Here is a 21035-nt window from a genome sequence, read left to right on the forward strand (position 1 = left end):
GTTTTCAAGCAGAGGTTGGATGGCCATCTGTCAGGGATTCTTCAGCTGTGATTCCTGCATTGCAAGGAGTTGGACTAAATGACCCTTGGAGATCCATTTCCAACTCTACAATTCTATGACTCTATAGCATTTATTAGTATGACATATGCAATCTGCAAGTAGGGGTGCAGCCACTGGAAATCCCCCTCCCCTCCTAAAGGTTAATTCAAATGAACAACAGTTGTAGATCACAACCTGAGGCTGCAGAACCATGCCTGCCTGGGTACTTTGCTCCAGTTTTGATGCCCTCCCTTTAGTGCTTATTTTACTGTTTTTCAAGCAATGAGGATGTCTTCAGTAGCGAGTGTGCTAGATTTAAAGTTTCTAATACAGTACAGCCTGTCTGCCTTGTCCAAAGAAAGATGTACAAATACCCCACTTTCTGGTGTGTCCAGTCATCAGTCTTAGTTTGCGTATATACAATACTGAAGGATTATGCACTTTAATTGGGAGGGGGTACACTTCACTCTCCTCTTTGAGGCAGAAATGTGTAACACATTTTTAGACAATTGTAAGGTCCCTCTATCAAATTTTCAGCAATTGGGATCTAGTTACTGAGATTTAATAATTCCATAGTATAACTTAACATTCTGAAGGAACGATATGTAAATATCCTGGCTTCGTGGATTTTTCCAGCAATTAAGTATCTTGCCCTGTATCAGGGTTGGAGAACCCTTTTGGCTGCTTCCTCCCTGCATGGAACCTGGGTGGTGATGACATCAACTACCAGAAGAAACCACCATAAAACTCCAAGTCACTTTGGAGACACCTTGGCCAAGAACAGGAAATAAAGGTGTTGCAGTGGCAGGCTGTGCACTCTGACACTTCACAGGTGGCCTCGGTTGCCCACAAGCTGCTGCCTTCCTCCTCGCCTGGGGATGTGCAGTACAGATCAGAGGTACTTTTCAGCCCTCAACTGAAGGACCTGGGAAGGGCACTCAAAGAGCCACATTCCAGGCCACTATTTGTGTTGCTTGAGGAGGACAAGGACTAAGGAGAACTCAGTGCAGTGGCTCTGCCAGAGAATCAAGGAGCCTCACTCCTTGGCTTCACCAAGCAAGGATAAGATAGTTCAAATAATAACATGAATCATCATTATTTTTAAAGACCCTTATCTGCTTAATAGCACTGGCATGTTGGGAACCCAAAACATCTCAGGGCAAAATATCCCTTGTAGCCAACACAGTGTGTCTTGATGTTTCAGCACTGCGTCACTTGGCCAGCAACACCTGCAGTTTCCACTATGCCTCTTCCTCATCCAAAGAATTTCCAGGGACCTTCTCTGTAAAATCCTCACCTGTTTCTCCTCTTTGCATCAGCACTGATGAAAATGGATAGTGTTGGCCTTGAACAGGGACAAATCCCCACTCAGGGCAAGCAGGGAAAAACACAACATGCCTTGCTTTTACTAGATTGTCGCTAGGGAAATAAGAGTCAACAACACATCAGCTGCATTAAAAACAACTCAGGACCTTGATTGTGGAATCCACTAGGTAGCTCAAGGCCAGTCCCTCACACAGTAATGTAGGGCTTTATATACTTGGAGGAGGGGCACACTACGGGTGTGTGAAGCACAGGGAATTTCCAGCCAATCCCAGTGCTGCTTTCAGGTACAGCCGCCATTGGAAAAGTTCACACCTCCTGACTCAGACTCCTGGCACCCTTCTCCCCACCTCTTTCTCCTTTCATCATGGCAAAACAGGGAAGGTGTACACACTTGTAGTCTGCTCACTCAGCAAAAGAACCAGACCAACTTTCTGCTACAGTTCTGGCAGCCATGGTGACAATCCTTCTGCTCTTTTTGAATCGTTAGGCCAGTCTTGAGGCTGGCCTGCAAACATGAGGCTGTTCCCTCCAGAAAGAAAAGAACCAAGATTATTTTTGAGCAGGAGACTCCTCTTGGAATGAACCTACTGGATCTAGTCCACTATCCTGTTATTACAGTGGTCAACCACTGTGAAGCTCACAAGCAGAATATCGGTGCAACAGGTGCACCATCTGCCCACTTACACTCCCCAACAACTGACTCCAATACTGGCTATGGGCCTCATAGCTATCTACAGTCTCCTCCTCCTCCTCCTCCTCTATAATTCTGTCAAATCCTCTTTCAAAGCCATCATCTTGCAGGAGTGTGCACTGTGTTAGGAAGCACTTCCTTTTCTCTATCCCGAATCTTCCAGCATGCAGCTTCCTTGATGACCCCTCTGAATTCTAGTATTAGGAGGGAGAAAGAAACTCTATCCACTTTCTCCACAAACACAGAGTTCTTTCCAATTTGTTTCCCCTGCTCTCATAGCAGATGAGATGCACCCAAACTCAAAGAGAAAGCAATTGTAGACATCTGATTGAAGACAATGTTTCATGGCATGCAATCCGGAATTCCTGAAGGCGTACTAGTTAAAAAAAGAAAAGAGCAAGCAACCCAAAGTCTGTGGCCATCATAGGAAGGCAACCTGGCTCAGACCTTTTGGCCCCTACCTTCCCCTGGTTTTCTAAAGTGAAAAGCAGATGGGTGGAGTCTTGCTTTCCTCCCTGTGAGAAGAGCCACAAAAACACATTTCCTCTGAAGAGGACCAACAGCAGCAGGAAGTAAAGGAGCCAACACACAAGTGGACCACTAGGCAGTCTAGGGGCCTACGGCTACCCGGCAACGAGGTCAAGGCAGCAACTACAAACACAAAACAAGATGCACCAGTGGGAGAGGCCAGAGGGAGGACAGGCAGGTGGGTGAAGTCCTAGTGCTCACCATGGCATTCACACTTAATCTGAGTCATTCATATCGTAATCCGTCTCTTCGTCTTCACTCTGAGTTTCATGAAGCAAGTGCAAAGAGCAGGAAGGAAAGGAAAAGAAAAGAGTGCAAGGTGAGTAAAGTACAAACGTCCCCAGGCTGCCTGAGAGAGGATTCAAGGCTTCTGCTTGGTGATCTTTGGACAACTGGCCCATTCACTTCAACAGCTGCCCTACACAAGGAGATCCAGGAAAGAGATCCGGAAAAGTCTGGCCTGGATTTGTCTTAGCAAGAGACTTCTGGCCAAGCCAGACCCTGAATTGTGAAGGGTGACCCAGAAGAGTCTTCTGTGAGTTGATCCCAGAAGCAATCCAACAGCGCAGCCAGCCAGCCAGTCAATCGTTGGAAGAGCAGCTACAACGCAAGGAAAAAGCCACCACAGTGTGAAGAGGGCAAACCACCACTGAAAACAGCTGTCAAGCTGCCAAGCAGCAGCAAAACACCCATATCCAGTGTCAAGGACCCTCTGGCACAGCAAGGGACATGGCACACAGGGCTGCAATAGGTGGGTGTGTTGAAAACAGAGTGTCTCACCTTGCACTAGAGTAAGTCACTGGTTACCATCCCATAGGTTTCACATCCAGAAGAGGCAAATAGTTTACGGTCAAATCCCACCTTTTGGTGGCTAAACATTACTAGTCTGGAAACACTGGAAATTGAACTTTCGTCCACAGACCAAAAACAGTATTTCTGATTTATGTGCTTTCATGTGAAAGCAGTTTAGTAACTTTCAGGGTGTCTGGCTCAGATGCTGTAATTCCATATTCCCTCTTCCTTTTGTCTAACTTCCCCCAACCAACTTTTTTGGTTAATCAAGATTTAATTGGGCATGGGAGCCCGAGTTGTTTTTTTGTTGATATATTTAAAAGCAAACTCTTAAGGATGTGCATAAGAGCTACCTCTCTGTTCAAAAGAACTGTCCCTTTGCCCTGTGTCCCAGCCACCATCACCCCACCCCCATACAACCTTTCCTGATAAACATCCAAACAGTTTCTTAGCTGGTTAGCAGCTGCTCTGCAGGGTGTGAGCTGGAGAGCACCCAATGCCTGCAAGGACACCTGGATTCCACCTCGTGTGCCAGAGGTCTTGTTGAACTATGACTGGAAGTCATAGTGAAGATGCAAGAAGCTGGGCTTCCTTGTGTCTGCGGGCTCTGCCCTGCACCTTTACTAATTCACCCAACTCCAACATCATCTTCCTCCTTCTCAACAGGCATAAATCCTAGCATGGCCACTTCTCTCTAGCATGCAAATGCCACACAATGCAAGAGTGCCAGATGAACACAAAAGACCTTGCTTCTGTCTGTGCCCTCTTCATTAATTCAGGAGTTCATGCAAGGATCTTGAAGCTTAGATCTTTCTGAACATCACTATAGCATCTGGCACATCATTTGCACCTTCAGAAACAATCACTCTACAATCTGGCTGTCTGTTTACAAAGCCAAAGGCCAAGGGAAAGCATAAGGTAGAGAGTGAAATAGGACAGTGAGACAGAAATCACACATTTGCTTCCAAGCTGCCTGGCACACTGTTTGCCAGCTTCTTGGACAACAGCAGCAGCAGCTTCATTTAAAAAGGTGCAGATGGATGGAAGATGAAGGGCCCAGCGCAGAGAGGATATCCCAGGGAGGGAGGCTGGGGGAAGAGGGGGAAGCTCCCATGTAAGAGCTGGGAGGGTTCACCCGTTTGTGTGTGGAATAAAGGTCAATATATAATTATGATAGAGAACCTTTTATTTTCTTCTTCTTCTCCTCATCTCTTTCTACTTCTTTATTGTCTTCTTTTGTGTGCCTATTTATCTTCTTTTGCTTAGTTTGCTTTCATTGTATTTTATGTTGAAAACTCAATGAAAAATGTGCAGAGAGGGCTGGCATTAACTTATGCCCATGGCACAACTGTGTTAATTAACAATTATGCAAGGATGGTATGACACCAGAACCTTGGTTCATCTCAGTCGACTGTAGCCTGGCATAGGCCTGATGAATCTTAGGACATATGCCCCTTTGCCTTTCTTTCCCCCACCCCCCGGAATTCTGACCCTTTTGTCTCTATTGGATGCCCCATGACATGAATGCAGACATCCTGATTTTAACCGCAGCAAAGCAGCCAGACAATAACACTGGCAACCAAGGGCAGGGCCTCTAATTATAGTCCTGTCAGCAGAGTGCTTTCTCAGGCCAGAGGGAAATTTCTCGCCATGATTTATGGAAAAGCTAGGAGTAGATCAAGGGATTGTTTAACTCAGGGGGGCTAAGACAGCCAGAATTGGGCTCCACGTTGGCCCCAGGACAGGAGATGTTAGTCACACACCGGACTCTCACCACTTTTTCGAAAGTAAGAATATCATTGACATTATTGATCAAGTTTCACTAAAAGTGTATTTCAGCAGCGAGTCTTTGAATTGTGTAGGTGGGGGGAATTCCTCAGAGCTCCACTTTGCCTCTTTCACCCTGCACTCACAAGGAAAGCTTTTGCTGGATTTAAGGCCATGAAACTTTGGGTACCTCAAGTTGGAAACTGGAGAGAAAGAGAACCCCGAAGTCATGGGATTCCCTACCTTTCCTTCTCCCAACACAGGGCATCTTAAATTCTCCAGCTTAGAGTTATGGGTGTGTTAGAATCATAATCAAAAGCACCTGCAAGTCTATATACCGTATTGGCCCGAATATAAGCTGCACCCAAATATAAGCTGCACCTTTAAAATTGGAGGGGGGGGGGGAAAGAAAATATACTTGAATATATGCTGCTCCCATCCTTGCTGCTTCTGGTTGCATACTGGGCAGGGGGGAGCTGCGCTGCATTGCCAGCGGCCTTTCCCCTTCCTCATTCTCTCCCTTCCTGGTCCTGGGGGAGAGGACGGGGAACTACGTGCAGGGCGAGCACTACTTTGCCGCATTCCTGCCGCTGTTTGCCTTGCACTCCTGGCTGCATACCGTAAGGTCGCAAATATAAGCCACACTTTTCACGGTCGGAAATTGGGGGGAAAGTGTGGCTTATATTCAGGCCAACAAGGCATGCCTGTGTTGGCATACATAAATTAGCCTTGACACTGAAATGTGATTTATATGCCTTTATTTTTTGGTTGCAATAAATGAAGGTTTCCGTGTTGGTGGGTGCGTCTGTGTTTTTTGGGTTGCACCCAGATGCAGGCACACCTAGAATAGCACCTGTCATTTTCCAGAAAAAGGTTTAGCTGCTCTTTGGGAGTTGGGTGTTTGAGGATTAGACATCCATAACCATCACAGATTCTTTTTGCATGGGGCAGGGTATCTTCATACAGTTGAGTTTAACAGCAATAAAATGGACAGAAGCCTAAAATGGCTTATGAAGGCACCTCAGTGCTCTATCACACCCAAGGCTGGTTTACTGTAGCTCCTGCAGAAGAGGTGTGATGTTGGAGCCTCCTTTTTCCACAACTGCTCAGTGTGCTCATGTGTGTCTTGTGCTTGGACACCTGAGAAAGGGTGGGCAGAGGATACCCAAGCAAGCTCCTTTCTTAGTAGCAACTGGCAAACAACCTTTGATGGCAGAGGAAGGCAGCAGCTGGGCCTTGCTCCACCCTGAAGATGACTCACCTTTGCCTTTTCGCTGGGCTCACTGGCCGTGCCATAAGGGGTGTTGTGCAGCTCCTTGGAAACAACACAAAGGAATTCGGCCTGGTCTTCATTCCCATAGTTATAGGAAGATCCAATGCTGACTAGCTGGAGGTGGGAAAGAGAGACAACTGAGGGGGGCTGTTCTTGTGCTTCAGACAGAACTTAATAAGGGATTACAACCAAAGCTCTGACAGTCAACATTCTGGGCTATTAAATAAAGGTGGAGCTCTCTCCTTCCTGTTCCCACAAGGGGCATCTAACATTAAGAGTGGCCCCTGTCCCTTCCTATAATTCATGCTCAGGCAGGAGAGTGTGGCATTGTGCAGATAGGAGGCGTCAGTGTTTCACAGGGAGTGTAAGCAGTCCTGACCACACAGAGCACTGACTGTGTAAACACACAGCTGTGAAACTCCTAGAATGTTGCACAGAAGGAAGACTGCAGGCCTAGAGCCATCCACAATGGATGTACAAAATACAGGCCCAGAAACAGAGTTGTGGGGATTCCACACTCTTCTTTGCTCTTGGAGAGCTAGTGCCTGTTGAGGGACAGTTCTGAGCCAAAAAGATTTTGCTTGATTCCTCCTGCTCTCCAAATCTCCATTAACTGAGAATCTTCCACCACAGAGAGCTGCGGTGCTTGTACAAACAAATACCAGTGATCTGATCAGTACTGCAATACTGATGGCAGGATCTGAAGCACTGGCACTGACATGGCATCTTGGTGGACAAACATAACTACATGGCTACAGTTTAGAGCCCAGTTACAAGAATTTCTAATTTTTAGCTGTTTTTTGTGTGTAACAGTGTTCATATCACCACCAGTTAATCCCAGAGGACTATGTTTCCAAGAGCTCTCTACATAAAAAGTGGAGCAAATGGATCTTTGCCTTGAAATGGCCACATGGCACAGTGCTGGAGGAATGAAGTGCTTCGTGCCTGCTGTGTGATTTCCCATGGAAATGCCAAGAAGGTGCAACAGGCTGAGAGTATAAGCTGCAAATCAAGCATCTCCTAAGGCACAAGCTCAGTGGCACATCCAAAGGCTTATTCCCAGTAGGGAAATAATGATATTGACCTTCTCTACAGAGTTACTTTAAGAAAAAACTAGAGTTAATATGTGACACACTTTGAGCAACCAGGCAAACTGCTGTAAAAGAGCAAACATTTGTCTGAGTTTCCTGACCATTCCAGGACCCAAGCCCACAACACCCACAATTATTCCAACCCTCACACTCCTCTGCTTTTTTGTTTGTTTGTATGGTCCTTGAAAGATTGAAGTGTTTGCTTCCCGTTCTCTTACCTGCTCAAATTTCCAGCCATCAGACATGGTGGAGACCATCTGAGTCAACTCCTCTTCCTGGCACTGCAGCACCCTGTAAACGTGCTTGACTGGCACCTTTGGTGAAAAACACAGAGAGACAGCTGAAAGATGAAGCAGGCCAAGAATGGCCACTGGTTTCAACCATCATGTCTTCCAAACGAGTCCCTTCTCCGTTACCATTGAGCTCCAGAGTGCAAAAAAGCCACTTGCCTCAGCCTCTGCTGAGATCTCTCTGCTGCCCTCCTCCCTTTTGGCATTGCCACAAGCACAAACATTTCACTCACGGAAGGAAAAAGGGCATCTGATACCACCAGAAGCCACTTCTCATAATTCCCTCAGTTTGGGCACCAAACACAGCCACACATTCTGAAATGAAGTCAAGCCAAGGCTACCTCAAAAACAAATCAATTTTTAAAAAACTAGCAGGTCCTACCTGTGAGATTTTGCTGTCTCGTTCCCTTATTTTGTCCTTTACAAGTTTGATTAAGGATGTGATGTTGTAGAATTCAGCTTCTTCAAGCACACCTGATTGGAGGGGAACACAAAGTCAAAAGAGGGCCTCATAAAACTCCAGCTACTTGTGAGAAAGTCTGTGTCACAAACAGGCCCTGAGAGGCACTGCATGGCCAAGCAGCAGAGTGTCCCTCTGAAGCACTGCCCTGGTCAGGATGAGGCAGGGCCTCTGCTCCAAGACCAAAGCAGAAAGAGAAAGCCCAGGAGTAAGGAGAGTGTTCCAGGAAGGTCACGCACCAGCCAACAACCTCCCCAAAACAGTGACCTCACAGCACTTCAGGTGCTGGAACCTGGTATCTAAAGGATCATTCAGGTCTCAAGATCTGAAGGCCACTGCAAGTTGCAGAGCAATGCTACAAACTAGCCCAGCCCAAACAGGCTGCCATGCTTTGCATATGTGAAACCAATTACTGTACACCCAAAGTGATTTTTCACAGCTGTGATCAAACATTAAAGCAGTTATCCTAAACAGCAAAACATACCTTCCTCTGCGAGGTCTTTATTGATAACCAGTTTCCCGTGTCGGAGATAATTCAACACCGGTCCAAAGTAGGTTGGATCTCTGTCTATTAAGTAGGCACCTGTTTCATCCTAATTAAAATATGTGTGTTACTTATTTATATAGAAATTGTCTTATCACACTTAAGCCATCCTATTCCCAGATCAGCCAACTAAATTAAAATACCAGATTAAATTAGTGTGAGACCCCACAGAGATCCTGACATTCCAACCCTGACATACCCTCATCCATGTCATAAACCAGAAGCTTCCACCATGGATTCAGTGCACCGCATTAATGAATAATCAGAGCTTCAGTATGAAGGTCTTAATTGTGAAACAGAGCTACTGCTCAGCTGGTTTCTAATCTCTAATCAATTACCGCAAGGGACTGTGAAAATTAATAATTTGGCTCAAATGACAATCAGTATTAATGTGGGGTAAGAAAAGCTTAATAACGTTTATCCAAATGAGAACCATCCATTTTATTCAACCAGTAGTTATGATCTTTATACTAAATAATAAACCTAAAATTGCAACCAAAGCAATAAAGCCCTCAAATCTCTGGGTTAGATCCAGGCTTAGAAATGTAATGAATGGTCCCTACAGTTCATAAAATGCGCTCTGACTGAGTTGAGGTATCCATTGCAGGAAGAGGGCTTTCTCCAATTCTCCCTGCAGACCCCAGCAATCTCCCCTACCCAAAGGTTCTGGTGGGTCCCTCAATCAAATGGAGCAGATTTTTGGAAGGCAAAAGGAACCGAACAGGAAATCAGCAAAAATCTCCTCCTTCTGTCAAGAAGAGTGGCTGCTTAATAAAACATCCAAGGGGCTTAAAAGGTATTTTGTTACACACCTGTACAGAAATATGATTTTGTAGAAGGTTGCCAGAGCCCTTTGAATTCACTTTATTTTTATGAGCTGAACACAAAAATTCACCATCCAATCAAGGCTCACAGCATTTTCCTGAACGACAATTTTGTTATTGTGCTTTCCCATAGGGGTGGTTCCAATTATTAAATTTGCCCTGATATTATTTGTTTTTATTACACTGGCTTCAATATTTGCAATTTATAATATTTAGAGGGGGAAATGAGTTGGGGGGGATATGGCAGAAGTGTATAAAATTATGCATGGTGTACAGAAACCTCTCCCTCCCTCAAGACTCAGGGCCACACAACAGGTTGAACTTTTGAAGATTTAGAACAGACAAAACGAAGGACTTTTCATTCATTTTTCCTTGATATAGAAATATGGATGTTGTGACAATAATAATAAATAAAAGTGAAAATGCAAAAACAACACTAAAATAAAGGAAATCACAAGAACTGAATTTCCACTAGGATTTTTTAAAAAGAAAAAAGGAAGGACTTCTTCACACAGCACATAGTTAAACTACAGAATTTACTCCTGCAAGAAGTAGTGATGACCACCAACTTGAACGGCTTTTAAAAAGGATCGGAGAAATTCATGGAAGATATGGCAACCAATGGCTACTAGCCACAATGGCTATGCTCCACCTCCGCTGTCAGAGGTGCTATGTCTCTGAAGCTCAGTTGGAGGGAAACCCAAAAGGGAGAGTGCTGCTGCTGCTGCTGTGCTCAGGTCGTGTTTGTGGCCTATTCATTTGAGCTTTGTAAACTGCTTTGATTTTTTTCCTATGAAATAGTGGTATATAAGTATTTTTAATAAATGCCCATAGGAATACAGAGAAACATCAGACAACATTTTTACATGAAAATGCCCCAAATTCACTATCAAAAGACAATGAACATTATAAAATTGTAAAACTAATACTACGTGATGCTTGTGGTGCAAAAAAACTGGGAATGAAGAAGCACTGATCTTCATACATCTTTTTTTTTTTACAAATAGAACCCTTGACCACCTTTGTCTTATCATTATAGTTCACTCCTCTGGTTACTCACTACAAAAATCAGCTTCTTGTTGCTGTACACAGCCCATTTCTGATGGCCAGATCCTGATGGATCCATTTAATGATTAAATGTAAACTCAAATCCCACTCTGGATATTCATGGCTTACCAATTCAGTGTCTGTTCTGGTACTTCCAGGACATAACATACAATATTTGTAGCACGATGCTACAAGGTCTTTTGCATTCTTGTTGCAAACTTCAGGCCAATAAATTTTTTGGTGCTCTCAGTCCATGCTGTGAAGATCCACACTGAAGGATCCAGGTCCTGTTGCATTGATTGGTATCTTACAATAAATATACAGCCTACTTGTGGATGGATGGGTTTTGAGGATGCAAATTATCTCTCTAAGTATGCAACATCTGCATTGCAAAACTCACAATTCTGGTGAGTCTTTGCACCACTAGCAAAAACATGAGACCTGGAAATGGCTTTTCTTGGAACTGAATGAGTTTTACCATGGGTCTAATTTCTGGCACCATGATGAACTGTGATTTTATGGAGCAGCCCATGGACAAAGATATAAGCATTGGTTTGATAGTGGATTTGAGGCACCTTCATGTAAAAACCATGGATCCATGAGAATCTATCCAGCTCTTTCCCCCACTTCATTACAGGCTTGCCACAGTTCTAAAGTTAGAAAGCAGAGTTTGGCACAGAGGTGTACAATGTGAGGTCCAGCAGCACTGGATTTTGCTGACCCCATGATTAAAGAGCACAATCAAGAGCACAGCTCTATTCTTATCAGAAAACAAATCTGAGTAGACTGTAATCTTGCACTGCTGAGCTTACTCAACTGACCTAATAAATATTTGCTCCATAAGGATCTGATTACTATTATGCTTGTGGTAGTGTGGCTAGAATTAGCCAAGCAATGGAAAAGACTACAGTGGGGGGGAAACTGTGGAAATAGCTTACCTGAGAAACTGACATACTAGGATCATATTGACATGAGAAATTGTTTTTTGCTTGGCAGTACTTATGCCAGTAGGAGCAACCTGAAAGGTGGTCTCTCTCCCCCTCCTACAACTGTCTCATGAGCAAATATGGCAAGACATACTGGGAGACAGCTGTTTTGACAGTCTGATTTTCTTAGTGTATGCCCACTGTTTATGAAAGTAGCTACTCTATTTTTTCAATGAATATTTAAAAAGTTAAGTAAGAACCAGCATCGATAAACAACATGATCTAGGCAAGTTCAGACTTGCACTCTGAGGCAATACACAAGGGGCGTTATCAGGAACTAAAGGGCAAGGAGAGGCAGCTCACTTGAGTCATTAAAAGCAAGCTTAAGCTATATGCCAAGTGAATCTTTCAGGACTGGAGTGCAATCTGACCACTGCCAAGGCACACTTAACAATTAACTAAGCAGCCATGGACACTATGAAGACTGTAAGCTTTTATGGACTAGCATCTACCTCATCAGATACATTGCATGCCATTGCTACATAGGTGTAGAGAAAGAAATACAAACAGTGAGATCATATGGAAATGAAATGCAAAAAGAGGTGTCACATTTGCATTAAAGCTTAAAATCCACGTTTCACAACCCCTTTGAAGTTTCCTTATTCAAGTCCAGGAGCAACCAACATGGTGCCTTCCAGTTGTTGCTGAAGTACAACTCCCACCTTCCCTGACCATTTGTCATGCTGGCTGGCGCTGAAGCATGTCACAGTCCAACATAAGGAGGACACCAAGTTAGCTATTCCTGAGTTAGTCTGTTGGGAGCAGACTTTCTGCATGTTGCCTTCATCTCTGAGTCCAACCAGAAGAGAGAATAACAACTTTACTCCAGAGAAAAGGAGCCAACTTCTAGGGGCCAAGGTCTTCTTCGGCCTCCCCAATAAAATATATTTTGGGGGGGCTAAAGTTGATGGGCATCGCCATTCAAATGACTGGAGCTTACCTGCCCCCCTCCCCAAATATTTGATTCAAGTTGGCATCCCTGCCCCAGAGAAGAGGAACCTGTCTGGTGAAGAGAAGTCAAGGAGAACCCAGGTATGCAGAGTCTAGAGCAGCCTTTGCTAATCTGGTGTTCTGCAGATGTCATTGGACTCCAACCCCCATTAGCTCCTGCTGCCAGCCATGGATGATGGAAGTCAGAGTCCACCAGCATTTGGAGAATCATAGGTCCCCCCTGGGTAAAACAAGAGAACCTTCAATCTACTAAAAGAAGCCCGGAGACAAAGCTGTTTTGAACAAGCCTTTTAGAGTGACTCTCAAGAAATACAGTCTCTTTCCCAAAGCTGATTTTCTACATCAACAGTAAGTTGGATCAGATAACCTTTGATGGCCCTCCTAGATTTACAAGTGAAATAATACTACCATGTCTTGTTACATCTGTTCTGCCTAAGAAATCTGTCTTTTGTCTAGGGTGTTAGAAACGTTAGGGTTACAAGTCAGGCTTTATTTTCTCAAATCATGAGGACATAATCCCAGGTGGGTCACCTGGTTCATGTAGCCCCTAGGATGGACCCGTTTGGCCTGGATCTCCAAGCTGGAACCGAGACCAACCAGCTGGCCACAGCAACTATATTTGGGTTTGATTTTCCCTCATAATTATGGAAGCCGCCCAGAGTGGCTGGGGAGGCCCAGCCAGATGGGCGGGGTATAAATAATAAATTATTATTATTATCATCATAAAACCTTCCTTTGTGTTAATATCTTGCTTGCTAGAGAGTTCTGATAAACTGAAAACTTCTCACATTTTCAAGACTTGTGGGCTTTGGTGGGGCCCAGCACTTCAGTACTGGAGTCTCTCACTTGCAGTATGCCTAGGGACCAGCAGCATGCCCATTGAGGCCCAGGTGGGCTTTGCACGGGCATAGGAAGGGTTCCTTTTATAGAAAGGGGGCTACGGCTGGTGCTCCACGTCAGGCAGCATGATGCTTTGAGCTGGCACTGAGATCTCCCTTCAACCCCGTTGCTCCACACCCTCTGCTCAAGACAAGTGTGGATCCCTCGTGAACTCGCAGTGTAACCCTATGCGTGTTTCCTCGGAAGCAAGTCCTACTGTGCTCAATGCATACTAATTATACATGCTCAACACTTAAAAGTTGCCTGCCTAGATGCGGGAGAAAAGGCGGCCAACCTCCCGGGTAACCGACCAGAAAAGAGCGGGAACCTGACGGTGGGCGTCTCTTTCACAGTAACGACGGAGCCGCTGACACAGGTGGCCTGAGCGGCTTTCTCACGCAGAGGCCCGGCACTCCGGGAGGAACCGGGGCAGCAAAGCGGGGGCCCTCCAGCCTAGTGCCCGCGGTGGGGCGGCCAAGCTATGGGGTCCTCGCCCGGCCTGTCCCCGGAGCACCTGCAGAATGCGGCGGCGGCGTCCCCTCACCTTGTCGGAGTCGAGGTCCGGGTCGGCCTGGCAGAGGCGGAAAAGGAAGCTTTTGGGGTCCCTGCAGAGCGTCTGCCGGGTGGTGAGGAAGCAGGTGCCGCCCACGTTCAGCCGGACCCATTTCCCGGGCACGCCGCCCGCGACGGGAGGTGCCGGGGGAGCGAGGCAGCCCCCGCACGACGACGACGAGGAGGACGACGAAGGCGAGGAGAAGGACGACGACGACGAACTGGAGCTGCTGCTGCAGCGCCGGCAGGAGGCGGAGGGAGCCCCGGACAGGCCAAGCCCTGCCGCCGGCACCACCGGCAGCTCGCAGGAGCCCTCCGCCGCCATCCTGGCTGCGCGCCGGAAGGTCCGCTCTCGAAAGGCGTCCCCTCCGGGCCGCTGTCCCGGCAGGCTCTCCGAGAGCGCATGTGCGGCGGCGATGTGGTTCCGCCCCCCTGCCGTCCGGAAGTGAGGGCGGAGCGGCCCCGCCCCTTCTGCGGGCTGCTTCTGCTTGTTGGGTGCGCCAGCGGGAAGAGGGGCGGAGGCGCTGATTAACTCTTTGCCTGCCGGCCGCTTTTATCATCCAACCTCCGCCTCGCCTGGTCTCCTCTTCTTCCGCGCCGATGGAGGGCGGGGGGGGGGGAGCGGGAGCTCTATGTCTGCCAGGAGACCGTTCGCGCAGGAAGCGCTGTACTCTCCCGCCTCCGTGCCTGAGTTTGCGGGCGAAGCGGGGGGCATGTCAATACCAACACTATGCCCACATTTATTTAGTTAAATTGAATTTCTGTACCGCCCTTCATTTTAGGCTTACAGGGCAGTTTATAGCAGAATAGGACGTAACATAGCAGTAAACAAAATACAATAACACCCCCCCCAACAGATTTTTAAAGACCTTGGATCAATCAGCCAAAGGCCTGGGAGAAGAGGAATGTTTTTGCCTGGCACCTAGTAATCTGTAAGTGTTATGTACTGAAGTTTTCACCCTGGGCCAGCAGGGGGATACTGTAGATAGTTTTCACTCAGGTCCACATATGCAAATAAGAGTTTGAAAGTGACATTCAGTGATTGGATAGTTACAGAAAGTAGTTACTGTTGTGTTGTAGTGCAGCTCTATATAAGCAGGCTGGCTGAACCCTTCAGTTCAGTTCTGTTCTGGCCTGTGAATAAACAAGAGCTGTTTGAAGAATCGCTGTGTCGTCTGATATGTTCACCCACAACTTAACAGTAACGAAGGCACAAAACATAAAGGGGGAGCCTCTACAGAAAAGGCCTCTTCTTATGTTGCCACCCTCTGGGCCTCTCACAAAGGAGGCACACAAAGGGCCTCAGTTCATATCAGAAATTCATATCCTTGAGGTCCTGAGTAGTTTTTAAGGCGTTATAGGTCAAAACCAGCACTTTGAATTGGGCCTGGAAGCTTACTGGTAGTTGGGAAAGGATCAGTGTTATGTGCTCAAAACATATTGTCCTGGTGAACAACCTGACTCCTGAATTCTGTGCCCACTGACATTTTCGAACCATCTTCAGAGGCAGCCCTGCCTATAACACATTGCAGTAATCTAACCTAGAGGTTACCAGAGCATAATCAACTGAACTTAGGCTATTCCTGTCCAGACAGGGGTGCAGCTGGGCCACCAGTCTAAGCTGATGGTTAGAGCATGGTGCTGCTAATGCCAAGGTCCTGGGTTTGATCCTCATATGGGACACCTACATATTCCAGCATTGCAGGGGGTTGGACTAGATTACCCTCAGGGTCCCTTCCAACTCTACAATTCTATAATTCTAAGGCACTCTGTGCAACTGAGACCACTTGAGCCTCAAGTGACAGCAATGGATCTAGAAGCACCCTCAAGTTGTGCATCGGCTCCTTTACAGGGAGTTAAACTCCCTCAAGAGCATGCAACCTCCCATCCATCTGGTCCAGGGAACTGCCCACTAACAGTGCCTCAGTCTTATTGGAATTAAGCTTCAGTTTGTTGGCTCTCATCCAGGCCATTACCAAGGCATGACAACAATGCAGCACATCCACTGCCTCACCTGCAGATGTAAAGGAATACAGCTGGGTGTCCTCCACATATTGCTGATAGCATACTCCAAAACTCCAGATAACCCCTCAGCTGCTTCATGTAGCATGGGGGATAAAATCGAACCCTGAGGAACCCCGCACTGAAGGCTCCACAGAGCCGAAGAGCACTCCGCAAGCATCACCCTCTGGAAATGATCATGCAGAAAGCGGTGCCAACCACCAGTAACTTGGACAGCCACTCCTGGAGGATACCATGGCTGATAGCATTGAAAGTCGCAGACAGGAGAAAGAGGCGGCACATTTCCTCTTCTGACACAAATCATCATACATGGCCACTAAAGCAGTTTTTGTGCCAAAGTTGGGCCTAAACCCCAAATGAAATGGATCTGGATCACATTGCCTGGACTGGCTTGGGGCTTCATGGTTAGCAGAATAACACATGGCAGGTGTTTTGCTGCCAGGGTGGGTGGAAATGTCCTCTATGTGGGGGATATAGCACTGGCTGCATCCTCATGAATACACTGATCTGATGTTGGTCATTACAGCCCTCATTTCTTTGAAAGGTTAGCCTTAAACCTAAAAAGCAGCTTTAAAAATACCTTTGGTGGGGGGGGGGAGTAATGTTCGACACTGCAAGCCTTACTCTAATGCAGCATAATGGGGCCTGTGTGTTCTTTTCCCACTCAGGACCCAGCAGCCACCTCTGGGCCACAATATGACAATACATGGCCCTCACACAAAAAAGGGGCTGGGAACTGGAGACTGTCCTCCTTCCACCTACCCAGCTCCTGAAAAATAAGTGAATGATGCAAGCCAATGTGGATCGTGGGACATGGGGAGAGAGAGAGAGAGAGAGAGAGAGAGAGTCTCCCAATCCATTGCCAGATTGATACAGGAAGACATGGCTTTAAAGATGGATCAACGTTTTTCTTCAGCAGTTTCCATACTGGCAATATGTAATGCAGATAGGGGAATTCAGAAGTTTTGAACCATGGAATATGCAATGTTTACTTATCCAAACCTAAATTTGCTTTGCTATTTTGGGAACGTGAATGAAGCGCAGATATGTTTTATTTAAACATGCAATACAAATGCTCTGTGTTAGAGATGAAACTGCAAGCTGCTGCATCTTAAGTTATACAACTCTTAGGTTTTCCACTTAGAAAGAAATGAGGAAATAAAAAAGCTGAAACTTGAAACAATCACCATAATAAACAGGAGGGTTTTATTATCTGGGATTAGAAACAGTATGCAGACATAAGCATCATCATGCAGCAACAGAAGGAACTCAATTTTTAAGAGAAAAAAGCTCAGAAATAAATACCCCTATAATGTAACTATGAAGTAGCAATAAAACTGGATATTGTTACAACTTTTACTATTGGAGAGTTCAGCTTGATCACCACTTAAAAGTATGTGCACTCCTATGTACACTTACCTGGGAGTAGGTCCCATAGACTCAGTGGGATTTGCTTCTAAGTACCATGCATACCAAAAGGTTGCAATTGCTTATAATAATTGTAGACAAGAATTAGCTATCCCAAGCTAATTTATATCACTACCCCATGAAATAATTCATCACTGAATATACTAACCTAGGTCTCATGTTTATTTCTATAACCAGAATTAATGCCTGAAAAACCCAGAGCTTCCCATTTGGAACTTTCACTTTGAGCTTCATGGACTTCAGAAACAAGTTTGCATAAACTGAAACAAGCTTTTCACACATTAGTTTGCTCCTTAATTGATGGGAAGCTTCCAAACAATTCTAGTTCTTTCACAATGCAGAAGATGGGTGAATCTGAGGCAAGTGAGAAGCAGAGTCAGAGGCTGGGTTTGGGGCACAAAAGGTTTGTGCCAGCATTTTACGAGTTAGCAGACCCAGCTTGTCTTCATGGACCAAATACCTGATGGTGTTGTCTATGTGGTAATTCGAACAGAACTTTTCCAAAATACTCAGCCTTATGTGTGGTTTATTTATATACACTTGATTGTAAAAACAACAACCACAACCACCCCTCAAAGCAGTTTAGAAATCCAGTCAAATGCAGCAGCAAAATGCTACCCGCCTCCCAAGGTCTAATATCTGCAGCAGTGTGAACTGTGACAAACACGGCTTTTAAGACTATTGCACTTGTCCTGAAAGTGGCTGAAGAGAGATGATTTAGTTGAGAGCAAGAGTATGGAGAGTGCTGTTAACTAGATACCTCAACCCTAGTCCAGACTTGAATTATATTATCACCTACTCTAAAGGTGTCCACTCAGCCACCTGAACCAGCATTTCCGCTCTCTTGCCTTTCGAAGCTTGAGACCTGCTGTTAAAGTGAGATGACTGGATCTCTTTTCCCTTCTCTGCTCCTCCTGTCTGTTCCCTCTTGGTCCAAACTGACTATTGCCCTTTAGTGCTATTGTTCCTATGGTCCTCCCACTGGCTCTTCTCAAGGCTGGGAGAGACTGCTTGACAGGAAGAGATGGGACACCATTTTTAATGGGGCAGAGATGCTTCCTCTTAATCCAAGTAAACAGCAGGATGCAGCCAGCAAATTTAGGCAAGCCAAGCAGAAATATGTGTCCTCTGGTGCAGTCGCAGAGCAGTTCTGCCAACATAATCGTGTCGCTGGACATTTCTTACTAGAAAGACTCCTTGAATCATTAGAGAGATGAACTGTGCAGAACAATTATCATCCATGGGAGAAGTCAAATCTGTGTGTGTCATCATTTTCCAGAGAGGAGCTTCCCAGCACCTCTCCTGAGACAATCTAACACAGTTGTGTGTGATGCTAACTTGCCACTTGCTTTCACCCAATGGGATTCAGTTTTACCAAGGGGTGGGGGGAAGGAAGAAAAATAACCAGCATGACTGACAGCTGTTGGAAGGGGATTCTCACCGCCAAAAGCACTTCTACTTGGCTCCACTACTTCTGGTGGCTTGTTAAGAGTCATGGTTGCATTGCCTGGCTGCAGGAAAAGAATACATCCATGTTCCATGTGATGGCTATTGCAGACAGTGTGCATGTATGAACAAACACATGGGTGTGTCAAAGCTTTACAGGAAAAATGGTCCAACTTGTAGACAGAACTAGAGATAACAGCACACCAGTCTCATCTGCTCCAGAAGTGCTATTCACCTTGTGCTGGTGGAACTTTGAAAAGAGCGGATTCTCTTCTTTCCAGCAACAACCAGACACTCTCCACTTCCAAGTCTACTCCTGACTTTAAGGGCAAGAGAAACCCTCACCTTCAAAATGGAACCTAAATCTGACACCTCTTGCTCAGCACTAGTGAAATATTCTCTCTTACGGTACAAGTGAAAAGTGAACAGAAGTGGTACCAGTACTTTTGGGGGGTGAGGAAGAGAACTGGTGTCTGGGCAAGAACCCGTTCCCCTCCTTGCAAAAATGCTTAGGCTACCCAGATATCAGAGCACACCATAGAGAAAGAATGCTTGCAGTGAGAAAGCAATATCTTTGCTATGTTACAAGAAATGTTTGACCATAACAGTTTAATAGGAAAAGGACAAAAGAACGATATGAAACATTTGATAGATATGACTCAAGTACCATACACTTCCCCTCCTTTGTATCAACATTTTTACATAAACACAACAATTAGTCTGATTAGTGGAGGGGCTTAAATATATTTAAATCATGTAAAATATTTTCAAAGTTGCTAAAAGGTCTGACGCTTTGCCATTGAACAAGACAGGAATATATTTGTACACCTCATTATACAAAGAGACAACAAATCAAGTCATCAGTTGTACAACCGCGCTTCTCTCCCCAGGCACAACAGGCCAGCCCCCTGCAGTGCTCCACCCTGGAAAGAACCAGCTTGCTCCCCCTCCCCCTCTTCGGAAAAGGTGAAGAGTCTATTTACTACATCAATACAGCTTGGTACTAACTAGGCAACCTCTCAGTTAGTATTAGTTAAAAGCATGCTGGTAACTTTAATGCTCCTTAGTTCAACATGTAAATGCATCAAATTAAAATTCCATGTTTAAAATTGTATGAAATTTGATTTCCAGGATTAAGTGCCACATTCAAATTTTCCCTCTCTTACCACCTGTGCCGGAGTGTATCTATCTGCAAAACATGCAATTAGAAGTACCATCCATGGAGAATCCTGCAACTGGACATGGCCTGAAGGGTTCGGCAAGGGCATCCATCCGCTTGCAGCAGCGGTTACAAGTGCTGGATACCAACTAGAGACCAACTAGAAGGGAGGAAGTGGCAGCAGAAACAATGGTGGCCTCTCACACGGAGATGTTTCAAAGCTCCCTGACGAAACACAGTTGCATGATAAAATCGGAAAGTCACAGTAATAATCCCGCCCCACATGATCTGGGCTGTGCGCGTGGCTTGGCTTAACTCATCTACACTGAAGTCAGCAGTTTGCAGCAGAAGCCAAGGGAGTCTCTCACGGCAGCAAAGAGAGCTGTGCAAGTGTGTGTGTGTTTGGAAGCCTCAACAGAAGCACAAAAGCAAGCAAAGCGACCCTGAATTCCATTGGTTGGGCTTTTCCTTAGAGAAGGAACTAGTTTTGGCCCTGGAGATGGATGTAGGCTGGGCTGGGAAGAGTCCTCAGGCTGGGAGCATGTGGCGCTCTAGCAGCAAGGAGGGAGGCAGGGCACTGGGGGGGGGGCAGTCTCATTTCGCAGTGTTCTGGTGGTATATGTGTCGCCAAACCTCGTGTATCTTTTTGCACCATTTATGAGCGTTCCCACTTGGGTCCATCAGGTAGTATGTCCTGTTAGGCTACAAGTAAACAAAGGTTTAGTTCCTACTCATTCCTGCAGCAAGAACCTAATTAAGCTGACCAAGGCCAGCAGGCAATGCATGGGCTTGGGCCTCCCCTCCCTCCCCTGGGGATGAAGGCTGCACACAGCACTTTGTACATCAGAAGTCTCCCACTGTAAAAACCAGACAACGGGCAGGAGCTATTAAAAGGCAGGGGTGGCTGTGTGAGCCAACTCTGGCCTGAGAAGGTACAAGA

General features: G+C 45.8%; 1 protein-coding gene across 3 annotated transcripts in view; it reads right to left on the reverse strand.

Annotated features, from left to right (window-relative positions):
- Nucleotides 1–21035, reverse strand: part of PDPK1 (3-phosphoinositide dependent protein kinase 1) — a 42008-nt gene that overhangs the window by 5825 nt on the left and 15148 nt on the right. The window contains exons 1-5 of one of the 3 annotated variants that reach the window (XM_081170916.1): nt 14033–14396; nt 8742–8850; nt 8180–8271; nt 7726–7821; nt 6405–6530 (exon numbers count right to left, since the gene is read on the reverse strand). In XM_081170916.1, coding sequence (XP_081027042.1) covers nt 6405–6530; nt 7726–7821; nt 8180–8271; nt 8742–8850; nt 14033–14365 — 756 coding nt within the window. In that variant the 5' untranslated portion in view covers nt 14366–14396. Of the gene's footprint in view, nt 1–6404; nt 6531–7725; nt 7822–8179; nt 8272–8741; nt 8851–14032; nt 14397–19528; nt 20798–21035 lie in introns of those variants that run through there. The other 2 variants (XM_081170917.1, XM_081170915.1) reach the window with 2 other exon arrangements.

Source organism: Podarcis bocagei (assembly GCF_964188305.1).
Source record: "Podarcis bocagei genome assembly, chromosome: 14".
Lineage (NCBI taxonomy): Eukaryota > Metazoa > Chordata > Lepidosauria > Squamata > Lacertidae > Podarcis > Podarcis bocagei.